General features: G+C 37.0%; 1 protein-coding gene across 5 annotated transcripts in view; it reads right to left on the reverse strand.

Annotated features, from left to right (window-relative positions):
• LOC112462250 (fasciclin-3) overlaps positions 1-17,580 on the reverse strand; it is a 300,674-nt gene that overhangs the window by 25,290 nt on the left and 257,804 nt on the right. For all 5 annotated transcript variants that reach the window (XM_025027920.1, XM_025027921.1, XM_025027918.1 and 2 more), the window contains exons 2-3: positions 1,078-1,398; positions 31-165 (exon numbers count right to left, since the gene is read on the reverse strand). In XM_025027920.1, the coding sequence (XP_024883688.1) occupies positions 31-165; positions 1,078-1,398 (456 nt within the window). The remainder of the gene's footprint in view (positions 1-30; positions 166-1,077; positions 1,399-17,580) is intronic.

The raw sequence follows: 17,580 nt of genomic DNA on the forward strand, positions 1-17,580 counted from the left end.
TCTAGAGTATTAAATAATAAATATACTAACCGAGAAACAGGGACACATTCGCTGCTGGCCGTCCAGACGGGGCGCTGCAGCTGATTTCCAATTTTTCGCCCCTCCTGAATCGGGTCCCGCCAAGACTTCCGCGATTCGTACGAAGATCGGGTTTGTTGGGCGGTCCTGAGAAATATTAAAGTGAGAATTTCTTTGGATCGCCGCGCCATTGTACATATCGATCAGATCAGATTGAATTAGAAGACAACACAGACGGCATTTTCTATATTTCATTATATTTTATCATTTTGTTATTCGAAGGAATCTGAGACGGTAACTTAATTTTAACTTTTTTTCAGCATGATGTTTCTCTGCGCTAAAATAACAACAAATTCTCCTAAGATATTCATGAATCACGCCATTTATCTTTATCGAGTTCATCTTAAACGGTAATTTTACTCCGGGCGCTTATTTCAGTCTCCGTAAGCAATTTCCTTAAGGAAGATTAATTACTTTTCGAATACAGCTATAGAGCGACTGGAACAAGCGTTAGCATTTTTTTTTACCTCTTGCTCTAATTAATGTTTCTCTTTTCATCGTAACTTCTTTGTCAAAAATATTCTACCTCCTATTTATTTATTATTTCGTATATAATTCCGTTTACATTACACTTGTTTTTAATTGTTATGAGTTTATATGTAATATATAAAAGCATTTATGCGATCGGAAACTGAAATGTCATTAAGTGAAAATGAAATTAAAGTAAAAATTACACAACATATCACAAAATTTATAGATTAAATATTAAAAATGATTACACGTTGCTGTTCTTGTAATTTGAAGAAAAAAAACATAAGAACAACAATTTTCTTAAATAATAGATATTTTAATATATAGAAAAAACACAAATATATTATCTCTGTAAATGATGTTTATAGTTTCTTAAAGCGCACTTAGTTTCGGAACGTAATAAATATCTTCTTAGTAAAAATATGATTTTAAAGTACATTTTCTCTACAATTTTGATATGGTCAGGTCTATATCTGACGATTTCGTCCAGCTAGAATCTCGTCGAATTAAGAAAGAAAGTGAACTTACTCGCAACAATGATCTTGAGAGAAGCAGTCGATTCTTGCCGGGCTTTGGTGACCGTCAAAGAGCATTTGAAGATGCCATCGTGAATTTCCTTCACCTTAGCGATACGGACGCCGCACTGGCCATTATTTAGTCCATTGCCGTAATACTCGATGCCGTCTTCCGACGGTTCGTTCGCATTTAACACAATGCTACCCTCGCCGGGAATTTCTACGCGACAAACGCGAAGTGGTTGTGGGGCGCTGCAGAGAATCTGCAAACTCTCGCCTACTCGCACGGCCGTCTCTTTTTTCGGATCGATGTCTATGAATGTACTCGATTTTGCTGAAAACAGAAAAATATTTGAGTTTAATAATGGGCTTGATAAATCACGAATCAATTACGTGAGTCTATATTCAAAGTTGCATCAAAATATAAATATATAATACAAGAATCTTTAAAAATTATTTTATTTAGATTCATAACTGTAATATGTTTATATAATTATTTTTAACGTAAATCTAAAAAAATTGTGATTATCGAGTTTCCCTTATTACAGAATAATAAAAATTATTTTTATTAAATGTACTAAAAATATTAAGCTTTAAATTAAACTTTTTTACGCTTTACTTAAAATTAAACTTAGTCGAAGAAAACTACATAATTAATTTTGAAATTGCTCAATATTATTCAATGAGTTTTGATATTTATGTTCAATATTACTACACGCGTGTATATTCCTGCATTTAATATCAATATATTATTGTAAAATATTTAATTAGAATCGAATTTCCTGCACAATAATCGTAGGTTATATAAGTTCCTAGAAAAAATCGAAATAATAAAAAGAAAGAGAAGAGAAAATATTTTAAGCAGCAAGTTTTAAAGAACACGCGTTTGCCAGCGTCTCCATAAAAAATCGAGAAGGTGATTCGCGTGAGCGAAGATGCCGCGTCTACGAAGATTTACGGAGATAAAAAGAAAAGTTGATTAAATCCCCACCTGCAATACCTCTATCGCCCTTGTGTATCTTTCTTATACTAACGCGCTCTGCATCGGAAAGGGATGTAGCCTTTTTCCTTTCCCTATCCACTCTTTCGTCACTGTAAACTCACCCGACAGGCTGGTATATTTAATCCTTATATTGCACGATGACTTCGATATAATTATATGCTTCTTGTTTTGTTCATTGATGTATTATAAAATAAAATGAAAAAGAATTTTTCCAGGAGGGTTTAATTTGTATTCAAATAATGTCCAATAATACATATAAAATAAATTATATTAAATTTAAAAAACGGAGAGAGAAAAAAGTGTATGATACAAATACATAAAACACAATTGAATATATTCTAATAATAATAATAATTCATACGACTTTATGCATGTGTACTTTTTAATTTTTAAAAATTTATAATATTAAAAATTAAGAAGTATATATGCATAAAGTCGTATGAATTGTATATGTATGAATGTACATATGCATATAAGAACAGAATGCATGTAAAGCATTAATGCAACGATTAGAAATTTTCATATTCAAATTTTTCTTATTTATTTTTAATTCGAGTAAAACGCATTATCATTGGCAAATTAAACAATACCTTATTTTAAATAAAAGATATGCATTCCCTATCATTACATGCCGATCCGGATATTAATTGTCGCGCGTGAAAGTTTTTGTAAATAGTTTTCAATTAAGTTTTTATATCAATAAATGTATTTTCTACGACTTCGTAAGAGTGTTTATTCATAGTCGGTACTCAGTCGGATCTTATTTCAAGACCATCTTAAGTAATGTCTTAAGATGCTAATACGGTCATTTCATTGGCTGGATGGAGTCTTAAGACTGCCTTTGCCCAGACTTAAGACGATCTTAAATATACAATCTGACTATGAATACTGGCTAATGTAACGGAAACGATAAATAAGTTTTACGCAACATTCAGCACGCTCTAATTATGCGAGATTAAATATTGATACTATTAGTATGCGCATATTTGTCGCAGTATTGTTGAAGTTTTATGTGACATAATATTGTAGTCTAAGCTGTATAGCATGATCTTAGTATTCATACCATATACTTTACATAATATGCAAGATAACTGTTTCAGATAACTCCCTGTACTTTACAAAAAGAGGGCAAACGATATTCTGTAATCATACGAAAAGATTATATTTAAATTTATAATCGTTTTGACCAGTTTGACGTTAACTCGGCAGACAATAGGCAAATAAAAAACCAAGTCATTTTTCTCTGCGCATCGAAAATCTCTCTCTTTCATATCTCTTGATATATTTTCGCATAGAAAATATTATACCTATTTTTATCATTTTCCCAAGTAAATTAAATTCCCGCTATGTAGATTTATTTCATTTTATACACTTCACCGTTCGAATGGAAGAAAAACAAATTTTTAATAACTATAATACTTCTGTCTGCTACACACGACAGAGCACAATCGCCATTCAAATGTCACGATCATTATCGCTGCCACTTGAGCCTGATGATGCGCGTTATTGAGATAATGTGCATTTTTATTTTATACTTAAGTATATCTCATAAATTCGCACGTATATAAGAACTCGCCCCGACAAAAAGTCCGTGCTCTCCCGCCCTTAAAGAGCTCTCGTCATAAGGGTTAAATATAGACGTTTGCTTTCAAGTTTCCTGCCGGAGAGGCGAGGCGTCGCGGCCGCGATGGCAAAGCGACGCAACGCGCGCTGGTCGCATCGATCTCCGCGCGCGCCAGTTTGGGACGTGGCATGTCATTGGCGAAACGACGAGGCGACCGACCGATCCCATGCACGATGCTATTATGATAATGCACTTCAAGAAATATGATAAACTGGGCGTGGCGCGGGCAACGACTATCATATTTCAACCCGTCGACCAGGCTGGCTGGTCGATCGCCGGAGCAGCTTCGAGAGACAAGTAACTCGAAATCTAGCGATTTTGACAGATTCGTGTCAAATGCGATCGGATGAACGAATTGCGGAAGCTATGAGATGAAGCAAGTCCAACTGCAGCTTCTAGATGCAACTGTTTGAAGATAAGCGGAGTAACAGTGATTATAATTTTATACAAATAATCCGCATCTGTTTTCCGATAAAAATCAAACGGGAATATATTGTCTATTTTATATATACAAAATATCAGATTGATTAAATTTATTTTGTGTAAACTTTTGAACTTCTAGAGAAAGCGTTCTGTTATTCAAGTAATGAAACTGTTGAACCGATTCCTCCTGATTTCTCAGGTGTTTATTATCGTTATGCGACACAAATGCGAATTTTTTTATTCGTATACAGAGATATATTTTTCCGCAGGTGCAGTCAGATGCATTTTCGGTGTACGCGCGCCGATATTTCGATTCATATGGTCATGGATTCAATGGGTTCGTTAGAATTGTTGCACGAGTTTATAGCCACGATATGAACTTTAAATGTGCTAAAAGCACTTTCAAAAAAGCGGTGTTACTTGGCATTGGCATTGTTTTTACTAGGTTTTTTTTTTGGATTCCGATATACAGGCACTGCGCTTTCATTTCCATTATCCGCGAAATACTTATTTATTGTGCGATATAATTTAAATTTTATCGTGCGCATATATTGACTATATTGTATAATTTAATACGATTTATTACATTTGATTAATTTTATAAAATTCTGTTTTATTTTATTAACTGTAAATAACACATTTTCTATCTAATTTTAATACAAAATTTACAACCTTGGAATTAAAATCTTTCACGTGTAAAAAATATAAATGCACGATCGAATAATATTTGATATTATTTACTCATTTTTCTCTTACGGTTTGTGGTGGTGATATTTTCTCTCGATAAAAAACTAATTATTGAATAATTCCGATAATTATTTTTTTATCAAGAGGAAATATTATTAAACTCAATTAGTTGCTAATTCACTGACGTACCTATCCCATTCGTTATACTTTTTTGTTCTCCCTGACCCGCTGAAATTCGCGTTGATGCTGAAATTACATGAAAATTCCTACATGCTTTCTGCGCCACGGTTCCGTGCGATTGCAAATGTGGCGCGCCATGTCGACCTGCCAGGCGATCGCAAGACCATAAATCCCATTTGATTTTCCGCTCATCAATTTGTTACATAGCCGACGTCACGATCTAATTTGCCCGTATACCCGGATTTGCTCGGAGAATACGACCGCTCGCCACCGCCACACAGTCCCCCTGTGCATCGAGGAACACGCATCCCCCCCGAAAGCCGCAGCAACAGATGCGGTGATTTGTGGACGTCGGCGTCGCCCTACGCATCGGTGCGCACTATGAAATTGATGTGCGGACGGGTGTTAAAAGCACCGGTTTTATCTCGGCTTCTCTCTCTTCTCGCGATTCCGATATAACTAGAATTCACGTATAGACGCTATATAAATTTCTAGTTATAATATAATCACAGTTATACTTAAAAATACCGATCCACCCCGTGCGCCAACGTTGTTTTTATATTTACGATCCGTTCGGTGAATTCGATATTTGTTCGAAGAAGATACGCGCCGGGGGTTCTCGGCTTGCCTACAAGCAGCTTTCCGTTCCTCTGTGTACGTACATTCCTCATACGTGCCACATCGCAATGGTATGATACAACACGTAACGGCGCGTGTATCCGTTTCGCGCACATTCCGCACCTCGGTATTTTATGTCCGCTCGCCGTTATTGACTCTCCCGCTCTCTTCCGCCGTCTTCTCTCTCTCTCTCTCTCTCTTTCTCTCTTGCACCGTGCAGTGATAACGCGGCGAAGATAATCTTGACTACCCGGCATGCAACCTGCCAGCGCAATTTCGCAGCGATTTCCAATTTTCTTGACTCGCTTGCATCCCTCCTTCCCCGCCACCCCCGCGCGTCCTCTTCCATTCGCGGAAGGGAAGTGCGAAAGAGATGTGGGCTCGGAACAGAAGAAGGGTAGTGAGAAGGAAGGGAATCGCCGGAAAAGAAGAGAACGCGCGTGCTAAACTACGTGTACTGTGCCAACGAATGAGTCTACGGACTCGTCTTTATTGTTCGTTTGACTCTATGTGTTTATGTTGACGCACAACGTTCGCGTTTGGATAAATTCAGTATTCGTTATACGTAGTAAATGAAAATAATTAATTAGAGAAACAATGCCATGATCTGGCCTGGATTTTGATAGTTTAATAATAATATTGCGTGAATTTTGTATACTTTTTTCAAACTCAATGATTTAATAACTCAATGATTATCGATTTTAGTACGTGGATTTACTGCTCCAATAAAGAGCTCTTACATTCTTGGTTTTAATATTGGTTACTAATATTGTCATTGCGTCTTCGCTTCAGTCTACATTTACTAAAATATAATCAGCTAATATTCGCTACCTTATCTAGTATCTTTTTTATTTTACCTGCTTTGAAGTTGTTGGCGCGTGTGGCGCATTTTTCACGCTACTTTCTATAGTAAGATTAGTGATCTTTATAGTGTCTCGCTGGTGCACCCTTAGAACGACGCGGTCCACTGCGGTTAGATTGCGGTGGCGGTTTCACGATGCAGCGAGAGGAAGTAATCCCGGCCGGCACTTCTCGTATTAGGATACCGCGATTCCCTAACGCTGCTAATTTTGCTCGACGGGCGTCGCGAAACATGCTCGGCCGTGATACGTTATACTCGGAGTCGTTCGCGCGGATCGGAGGGAGCAAAACTCGATTTTCGTCGCTATCAGGTTGAAATATTGGAAATTAAAATGCAAGAATTTATCCGATCAGGCTGCGATTGATAACATAATACGATAAGTTGACGTCTGATCGACTATTATCAATCGCAGATTGATAACGCGATAACGCTGGACAATGTTGGATCATTGACCGGTTGATGATCGACGAAAACACCCTAAAAATACTCGAAATCTGTTTTGCAATATTTTTCGCGTGGTGGATGTAAAATTGTAAATAAAAAACAAAAACGCGGACAGTGTGTTACGCGATTAATTTGTGTAAAATGAAACATCGGAAATTTTCTTTCGCGCGTGGCATTACAAGAGCGGTCGTTAAACGTTTAACTGATCGATTGACTTTTGGAAGAAGCGAAGCGTGTTGCGGTGCATATCGTATTTGGGGCGCATAGTACGTCAATTTTATGATGTTCCACATCTCTTGTCGATAGCATTTTTCGGAAGCCACCGAGCTCGACCGAGAGTTAACTTGATATTCGTTGTGGCCGCTACCGGTCGGACAAAAGCACTATATTGCTTGCAAGCTTGTTTCCGCGTTATTGGATACGTTCATCAGAATCCCATAGCACAAAAACGATCGAATAACGTTTTGAATCTGATTGGTATAGTGATATCGTACAACGAGCGATAAAGTATGATTCATTTTTTTCCCTTGACCCTCCGTCTGTATACGTGGGTCTACGACGTCCGAGCCAAAATGACATCTGCTCGTAACTGTAAAACTTGCAAGCCCCTGCCAGAAAATATTGAATAAACGATGTTTATTAAAATGACTATAAATCGTCAACTGTGTACAATGTAGACAGACGTTTTGTGAATATTTTCAGATTTTTTTAAATACTTTAAAGTAAGGAAGAATAGCGTCAAATGTGACAGACCCACGTATACGTTCCGAGGGTGCAAAAAGAAAACCTATACAGACGGAAAGTTAATTATTCCAAACTTGTTTAATGTTCGATGACGTAGTCGCGTTCGTGCCGTGACTTTACGGTCAGAGTAAATTCAAATACGCCTGATTTTACATAAATTTTGCTGTATTCTAAGAGCAAAGTTAATTATGTTCTACGAGTTCTGCTGCACCGCGTTGTACACTCACTAATTAGTCATTAATGAGCAGCAACGTGTATCACCATTAGTCGTGGAAATCAATATAACGATGCACCCGCGAGTGTGCAATTACACAGTTAGGCACAATTTTGACCGGCGGTAGCAAATATTTGCAATTATACGGTAAATCCGATTAGGCGGTTTATCGATCGGGCAAAAGTTGTAATTCACACAAAATGGGATATAGTTAGGCCCTGGTTATGGCGCCGCGCCGCCGCGCTGGCTGGCGTGAAGCGTCCAGTGAAAAAGCGTCGCGTGAACAAACACGCTCGTTCGCAACATCGTGCGCACTTTCAATTTGATTTATCGTTCGTATGCGTGACGATCGGAAAGTCGGATAAGAATCCGAAATGCACAATAAAGGAATGAAAAATTTCTGTGTCGGCCGGTATATATACCTTGAAAAGAGTCCGAGGGGGCGGTCGCGTGTAATTTCACCATAGCTTTTATGATGAACGAAAAATATTTCTCGCAGATGTGGCTCGCAGATTATTTCTACCGTGGAGCAGTTTAGATCCTGTTACGAAGACAGATCGCAGAAATTATAAAACGCGAGCGATGAAGTCACAAATGTAAAACTTTCCCAAATTATTTCTTTTTTTTCTTCGTAGACTCTTGTATATTTCTTGAAGCAAGAATAATTTAAAATAAGTTCTCCTACAAGTTTTGACGACATGATAAAGGAAACTACATTGTATTAAGAAGTCATACTTTAACATGTTTTTACTTCATGTTTGAACAATTTAAATGATAGATTGCCAAGTGAATGAAAAAGGTAATTAGTTACTGAAAAACAGGGGAACTATTTCCAGTCAAACTGACATTTTCAAGAACGGCAGCCTTAATGGACTTGTATGGAGAAATTCAATAAGTAGATTACAAGCGAAACTCTAAATTGAAATTATTCGTGTCGTAAGCGCATAGTATTGAATCCGTTTCCTTTATTGTCCTATGTTCCAAGCTGAATGAGAATCCGCGCTTTCAAAGTAGATCACGCGGGAGTTCCTTCTCAAGGTGAAAAAAAAATTGATTGAGGTCGAAGGACCTGACATGCATCCACGATGGGGTTTCCGGTGCGTCGCAGCGAACTTTCGCTCTTCGAGAGAAAACGCTTTCTGTGAGTCTCAGTCGGACGCCAATTTTGGTCCGACAGCCGTAAATCCTCGCCGAGATTAAGGACGGTTTACACGGCAGTAAATCAACTCATCGCGCCGCTCCGCTTCTTCCTTCCGTCCTCTTTTTCCTACTCTCGGCTTTGCCTCTCTTACGGTGCGGCGAGTAACTTTCAAAACGAGGAGCCACCGGAAGGATGCGTTTTCGCCACATCGATACTGGTCAAGCGTCTCTCCGCCTCTTCCTGCCATCGACGAGTAAATCGACTTTTAGTCGGTTGATGATGACGTTGGAATCCAGTTACGCAAACTGAATTTCGTATTGAATAACTGTCGCTCGATATCCGCTGCAGGACTTCGGGGCTGCTTCGGCAATTTCTAGTTAACGCGGCGTCGAAAAGTGCTCGATGAGTAATGAGAGCAAGATGTCTCGCAGAAGTACCGTGTAATAACAATCGTAATATCTATTAATATAGACTAAATTGAGTAAAACATCAATGAGATATCGATTAATATATATCAAGAGAGCAGAATCAAAATACGCGTATCATTAAATAGGTCGATAATTAAATAGACACTATATTATTTATATATTTAAGAAGAATCGTCGCATATTAGAACATTGTAAGATATTTATTGAACGTTTCCAAGAATGATCGGTTATATTTTATAGAATAATCCTTAATAATATTAATGTTAATTCTTCAAATTAATTAATAGTCCTTAGTAATATACTTTTATACTAATTGCACTTTATACAATTTTTAATTTTAGCCAAAAACGAGGTTGGCCGTTTTTAGATTTCTGATAAAATTTTCAATATCATCTTTGTGATACACCAGATAATGGACGTCCAATATGTGTCTCGACGATATTGTACATTTCACACTCTCAAGTATCGTTGTCGTGCGCGACGATATGATCTTCATTGTCATAGAAGTTCGAAGCGACCGCATAGAACGTGTCTCTTCTTATGAAATGTTATCACATCTTCTACTATCGTTTCATCGCAATGACATCGCAATGATAAGGATGATATTTCATAAATAGCATTCGTTAAGCGCCGCTGTCTGCCAATTACGTACGTCCGATAACTTCCTCAGAACGGTCCTGCAATTGACGTTTATGTCACAGAGGTTTATTGTGTACAATTCGAGTAACAGTTAAATGTGTAACAATTGGGTCGTATTAAAAAAAAAAAAAAAAACGTACAAATTAGCATCTGAAATAAATTTTTCTAAGAAAACTGTGACATAAATAAAAAGGAGTGCAATGTTGAGAAATTGGAGTGAGATGCAGAGGGATATTTATCTCGTTGGATACGATCTCTCGTCGTGAGTGCGAAATTATGTTGTAACGTTAGAGCCCTTAATACTGGAGTGAAGGTGTAAACACGAAACCGCAGGTTATCGTTAAACCCACGCAATGCGGCGGTCGAAAGTGGACGCGCTGGAAAATGATGATTATGACTCGGCATTTCGCATCGAATTATCCACGGTTATCCACTTTGACGCGAGGCATAGCTGTGTGTTGAAATTCCAAGTCGCGTGTGTGTGAGAATATGTAATCGAATTATCCTGATCTACTTTTCCTCCCAAATTTTCGAGACAAAAGATACAAATGTGATACAAGTGAAATAAACACGACTAAAATTTCTACCGTTTATTTAAAATTATAAGTCGCATTAAATTAAAAATAGTCGTCGCTTATTGAACTTGTCACAATGTGAAACCGATCAAATAAAATATAGAAGACGCGTTCGAGGTGAACTAAATAATCGGATCGTACCAGAAAATATTGTATCGAAATTTCAATCAAATAAAACGAATTATTTTCAATAAATCACATTGTGTTCAAAACTTTAGCTAAGATAAACAAATCGGATTATATTAAACAAGAACGAAATATGCTGGCGTGAAAACGGTATTTTAATTCGATACAAATATCGGGAGCGTATCAATAAACTGAAATACCGTGATCCGAGTTATATAAATTGAATGATGACCTATAAAATTAGATCATCCTTTAAAAATTCAATTGAGCTGAGCGTAACTATTAATTGAAAAAAAATGCGACTTTAATATAAATACTGTAATATAAAACTCGATACACTAAAGTATTCGATAGAAATAATATCAGATCAGTATAATATTCAACAAGTTGTGCGACGTGAGCAAAATCAATCGACGTCTTAGCTATGCTATAGTCAAAGGGCTTTTGGTAATGGCAACGGTGTTGTCAAGATGTTGGTTTAGGACGCAGCTTGTCTGAAGTGTACAGAATCTAATGCGGCGTCTCGCTGCTTATTCCGGCGCTATTATGGTCAACCGATATCCCAAGTTGGTCGACTTAGTGGCAAACTTTAGTTCAACATTTCAGCTTTAAGTCGGATTCGTCGCGCAAAGCCGCTTACACTTTTTTACCAAGGAAATATTATCAGGGATGTATAAGTAAATCTTTCAATTTAAAATAAAATTTTATTTACGTTGAGCCAAAGATAATCGTAAGTAATTTAAAAAAATGCACGCGGCAAATCGCTTGAAAGATTTTCAGAAATACTCGGTGAAGTTTGCGCCGCGACGCGATTGCAGGAATTTTTGTTCGCGCACGGATCAATTTGCGCCGCATATTCTACGAACTCGGAAAGAAATATATCCCGCGGCTAAAGTTTCGTCGGGATCGAGGTAAGACCGGTGGGAACCAACTTATTAGCTAGGCAAGAAACAATGCCGTTTCCACATTCAACTGGGTAATCCAAGGTGTTACCGCGGATTACTGATGTTTCCTACCCGTTTTGTTTCCTATCTTCCTCTCCTCTCGTTAGCGACGGAGTGCTTCCCGCGATCTCCCGAAGACACGATTCCGTTAGTAATGTTCTCGGTACTCGGTATTGTCTCGAGATAACAAATAGGCGTGTCTACTTTCTCGAGAAATTAAAACGGGTGAAAGTTGAATTCTATTATTACCTTTCTATTTTTATGTGTCTATAAAGATTATATATACTTAAAATAAATTTTTATTATTTGTCCTGCAACTTTCTCTTGCTTTCAATGTGTCCTTAATTTTAAAACGAATAATGTGTAACAGAATACGGAAATGATATTTTTTTAGGTTTTACGAAGGGAATAAATATTATTTGTAGGAATAAAAATTATTTTAAAATATTTTTAATATATAAAATGTTTTCTACTTTTTTATATTTTAATTTTTTTAATGCACCAAACAGATGCATTAAAAGTAATATTTTTTATTGAAAGCATCGAAATATTAACAGTTATTCTTTTTTAAGTTGAAAAGCAGGGCATATATTAAATATATTTTACGGATTAACGAGAGTAAATCAGTATTCTTTGCGATGCAAACAGGCAGAATTGACGATCGGATTAGTAAAGGAGGGATTTTACATTGTCGATGAGAATATACTTGGGCACGATTTGAATTTCAAGCTGTTCGAGTACCTGGCATGAATGGAAAATAGGCGAATTAAAAGAGATTGGTAGGAATATATATTCTCGGGTAGAATTAAATTCCGAATTTTATCAAGGCAAGATTTTTTTTCGAATCTTTTCAAAGTTTCAGTCAAAGGAATTGTTTTCGCTGAAGTAATTAGTTTCAGAATCTTTCAACCTCTCCACGCTTAATCTTACGAGAAAGAAATTTTCGAAAAATTCTTGTAACCTCTCTGTGTATATATGCAGATCTTAATTGTAATTCCTAATAATAAATTAATGAAAATTTTTCAATCAACCCATTCATGTCTCTCCATATTATCCTGTTAAGAAAGCGAGTAATATTCTAGATAGAAATAGACTATATAGACGAATAAGTGATATTTTAAAGTGATAATAAAGTTTTATTTGGTTAATTACAAATTACATATATCTATGTATCTTTTCATTTAAAGTTCCCATATGTTGTCAGCACAGATTCTGAAGAAGTAAAACATAATCTATTTTTTCGTATACATATTATTACAAGGTTTTTCTTTTATATAGTTGACCTAAATATAAGCACTTTTTTACACGGTAGATGCATACCGAGTAAAAAAGCTACATAAAAAAAGAATCGAATAACATTTTTTTACACGGTGTCTCGAAATAATGAGATTTTTCCAAATATAACGCGATTTCTTCTTATGTGGAACGTATCCACCGCGTAAAAAAAAAGTTGGGTGGGTATATAAGAAGGTATTATAAGATTTTGAAGCAAAGTTTCGATTTTAAAACTCAATCTCGCGGAATGAATCCTTGGTAATGCTTCTTTATTTCGTAAATCTTTTTTTAATAAAAAGTCTGTAACTGCACAAATAGGCGAACGCGAAATCTGCATAATGTATATGTAATGACGCATTCGTAGGTACATGTATGTTTCGTACAGTTTGCGACGGGGCGAGGAAATTGCTAACAGGCTGACCTTCCGCACGGGAATGTAACACTAATTAGTGACTCTGCTCCGTGAAACGTAGGACACATAAAACGAATCGTCGAGTACCCTCGAAAATATCCACGAAAATCCGCAACGCGTTGCGCACCGACGAATGCACGTTTCTGCCGAGTAACGTTCATGAAATTAACGGAGAGACTATTTCCCTACCTTTTTATCTTTTCTTTCCCTTTTCGACAAATCACTGGAATTCTGTCACAATGAAAACGGTGATAATGCCGATTTTTAACACTTCTCTTTTCACCGAAGAACATTGTAGAGGAGAATATGAATCAAATGAAGAATGAATAATTTTCGCGCTAATGTAGTTTCAAAAATGCTGTAACTTAAAGATAAAAGTAAAGTAAAAAGTTATAATAAAAATAAAATGTAATATTAAACAGGTAAAAAGTAATTACTAACAATTTGTATTAGTAATTTCTATAATCATCGTATTACGCCCTTGTTTATAATCTTCAATATTATTTATTTCAATTTTGTAAAATTCACATAGTATCTATATATTTAAGCGATATAATAAATATGCTACGTTAATTTATTAACATATTTGTTTCTGACTAAATAAACGTGATACCAATAGTAATAGAAAATTAAGTGAATTTCAGAGATCGATCCATTATTGTGGTTCTATCCTACGGGAGAATTTCTTCCCGAATTTAATAAAACGGAGGCGTTTCATTTCGTTTGGACGGTGTCAAAGGGATCAAAAGATATTAGTGTATGGTTGGTCGCGTCTTAGCTTTTGCGGAGGATTTCCTTCATGTCGGTTCATTCGTTCGTCACAGAAGCACATAACGTAAATTTGCGCCGAGTCATAAGTGGAAATCATCGAAAGTAGCGGGCAAAACGCGAAGAAAATAATATGTATTTGTTCACAGAAAGAAACAATTTTAGAGCGGTTTTTATGCTACACACATGCACATGTATTACCTTTTTCGTACCCATAATTCCTTTTATAAAAATTTCATTTCATATCTTTGTACATTCTATGCTTAACTCAAACATAACTGATAGCAAACACAGTAGGTACAAGTCAATCTCTATCTCTTTATCTTTCACCACGCGAAAATTCGCGTAACTATTTGATTTCTTAATATTTCCAGAATCGACGTAATATCTTTTTTTACCTTTAATTAGGAATATGTTCTAAAAAAGAAATAAAAACTCTTTTTTTTATCTACCTTTATCTTTTATCGAGTCATCATGTCGGAGAAATTGATAGAAATTACCTCACGATTGATCCAATCGCAACCCTTCGTTTACTCGCGAATTCACGACAATTGCCGATAGCGGGCGGATGTCGCGAGGCCATCGGGGGCGGCGCGAGGAAAGAATAGGATATAAAAGAACGAACGAACAAAAAACGGATCAGCGCTGCCGCGACATTGGTCGTCGTCGCTGCGAAAAGGACGAGACCTCAAAAATCACGACGTATGCCATTACTGCCGACTGCGGATCTCATTTGAACACGGCGCAGAGCCCTCGTAGTCTAGTCTCTCCTAATGAAGGCGGCTTTTTCTTCTTCCCGTTGTTCATCCCTCCACCTTTCATGCCCTACCCTAGTTCGCCCTTCTCGGGCCTATCATTTCTTTCTCTCTTTCCCTCCCTTCCTTTCTCTCTGTCTCCTTTGTTCCTACTACTCCTTTTGCCCTGCATCGCCCTATTTCAACTGCGTTCTTTAAACAAGACAGTGGTACTAAGAATATAGCACGAAGTGAATGTTATCATTGCACCACCAGATGCAATGTAAAATGGCAACGAACGGATCAGCACTAGGCAGATTATCCGGCATAATTAAAACTTGTATTGCTCTGGCGTATATATTTTTGAAAATTATAGATATATAATTAGATATACAAAGAGAAGGTAAAACGGGCTAAGTATATAGATGTATATTTAGATATACAATATGCAAGAGAATATTAAATTAATTATTATTATTTGAATTATTAAAAAGAATTCTCCCATCTAAATTTTTATTCCATAATATATTTCCACAAAAAATTTAATTCCTTAATTACCATTTAACATTTAGTAAGGTATATATAATGTTACGTGAGCTCACTGAGTAAAAAAAATTTCAAATGTTTGGAAAGTAAATTGTATCGTAAAATGTAAAAAGCCCTCTCTGGTAACCACAGATGTTCGCGGAATTTATCAAAGAATAGCTGGGAGCGCAAATGATAACATGGCGCCGGTCACTCTGGTAAAGAGCACATACATCCGGAAAGAAAATTTAAAATTTAAAATTAATTTTAATATTGAAGAGTCTACAAAAATATTTCGCCAAAGTATGAATAATGGACGTGTTTGCTTTGATCGATCTGCATGAGTAAACCGAATTAAATCAATATAGCCAGCTATACATTAGCTACGAAGTCGACGCAACAAATGAAAAGTGCGGTCCAGTGTATCGCAAAATATTCACTTAAAGCGGATGCATTTCGATCCCGGCGGCACGTAACGCCCCAATTGAAACGGAACCCGACTTGGTAATAGTTTTATCGAATCGCGGCCGTATGTTTCAAGTAATTAACGCGTTTATCGCATGGGCGGGGTACGTTCGAGGGAAAACTCGATTAATTGCGTGCAAAGCGGCAATTTCGACATTTCAATCGCGATAAAGCCCATCGAGCCGCGAGAGTAAGCCGCGCCACGTCTCTGTTATAATTTTTAATTAACTTCGGAGAATTACTTACGTCCCCTCAAATGGAGTAAGGGAATTACTATGGCAATACAATTTCGCGCTCTTAATCCCTTGAGGAAATATTTGATGAGCTATTCACAATCTCATAAATACCTGATTTATATCAGGAATATCGTATTACCGTTGAAAATGTTGGTACTTTTAGTTTGCAAAATTATTTTCTATTATTCGCATCATTTCGAGAAATACAAAAAGTACAATGCAATGGTCGAATAAATTTCACGACGTCTTATACGTAAATCATTGATACAAATGTACATATTTATTTAATTCAAGAGTTCAGTTTTATCTAAAAGAAAATTAGTAAGTTAATTGCTTTTACTCTGAGATAATGGAAAGAGGAACGACTCGGCACGATGATATCTCGACGGTGCGTTAAAGAACAAATCATATCCCAGGAGACGCCTCGGCGAAAGCAACGCCAAACGGGGCGACGGCATACCCTCCAGCGCAATCTCAATAAAGCACGCCGGAGTTGCCGTTTATTTCAATTCTTCAGCGGTTAAGACACGTTAAAGTAAGGTCGGGTACAGCGCGCGCGCGCGCGTAAATACGGCGATTCGTAGTCGACTGATTATTTGCAGCCGGAATCCTCGGAAAGCTCGCCAAATTGTACACCCGGGAATTAAAACCGTGCCGCTTTCTTTCTTCCCTCCTCTCTCTCTCTCTTCTGTGTTTTCTTTGAACTTGACGAACGACGAGAGATAAAATTGCGAGGAACAAATTTTTCCGCAGTACATACGTACACGTATAACAATGATGTAGAGTACATATAAAATATACGCCACGCGATAAACGCTACGGTACGGAAAACGCTTTCGAACCGCGGCAAACTTTCGGGTGATGATGCGGGCGAGTTAACTCGTTTTCGCGTCAGGCACTATCTCTTCTTCACTCGCCATTAAACGGCACAAATAAGGCCAGAAAATATTTGGTTCGCCGCGGAGTTTTCCCCGCGTCGACGTGTTTCTCTGCTACTGTGGTTGACGTTATCGCGCACTTTTACTAATGATCCCCTCGCATAATCCCGCCTCTCTCGCCCCCTTGTTTGTTCCGCGAAACGTCATTAGCATCTGCTTGGCTTGGAAAGGGGAAGGAATGCTTTCTGATATCTTACATCTGGCGAACGCTCGGCTGCTGAACAGTGCCAAGATATTTTTCGCGCTCGTCTTCCGAATAAGTAATTAATCGATCAGATCCGCATTTTAATCCCATCTCATTATACGGTGAATTTCGAATTGACTTGATGAGAAAAGTCGTTTTACATTAATAAATTTAAATATTTCTCGTTCTATGTCAGCAATAAGAATTACGAAAACTATCATTTGTGTAAATTACAAAAGGAAATAATTAACATATAGTTTCACAATGACGGAAATGCTGATCGAACGGAAGCGATGACGCATTACTGCAGGATCGTTATCTATCACC

This window comes from Temnothorax curvispinosus, unplaced genomic scaffold, assembly GCF_003070985.1.
Source record: "Temnothorax curvispinosus isolate PA1 unplaced genomic scaffold, ASM307098v1 QBEX01012135.1, whole genome shotgun sequence".
In the NCBI taxonomy this organism is placed as follows: Eukaryota; Metazoa; Arthropoda; class Insecta; order Hymenoptera; family Formicidae; genus Temnothorax; species Temnothorax curvispinosus.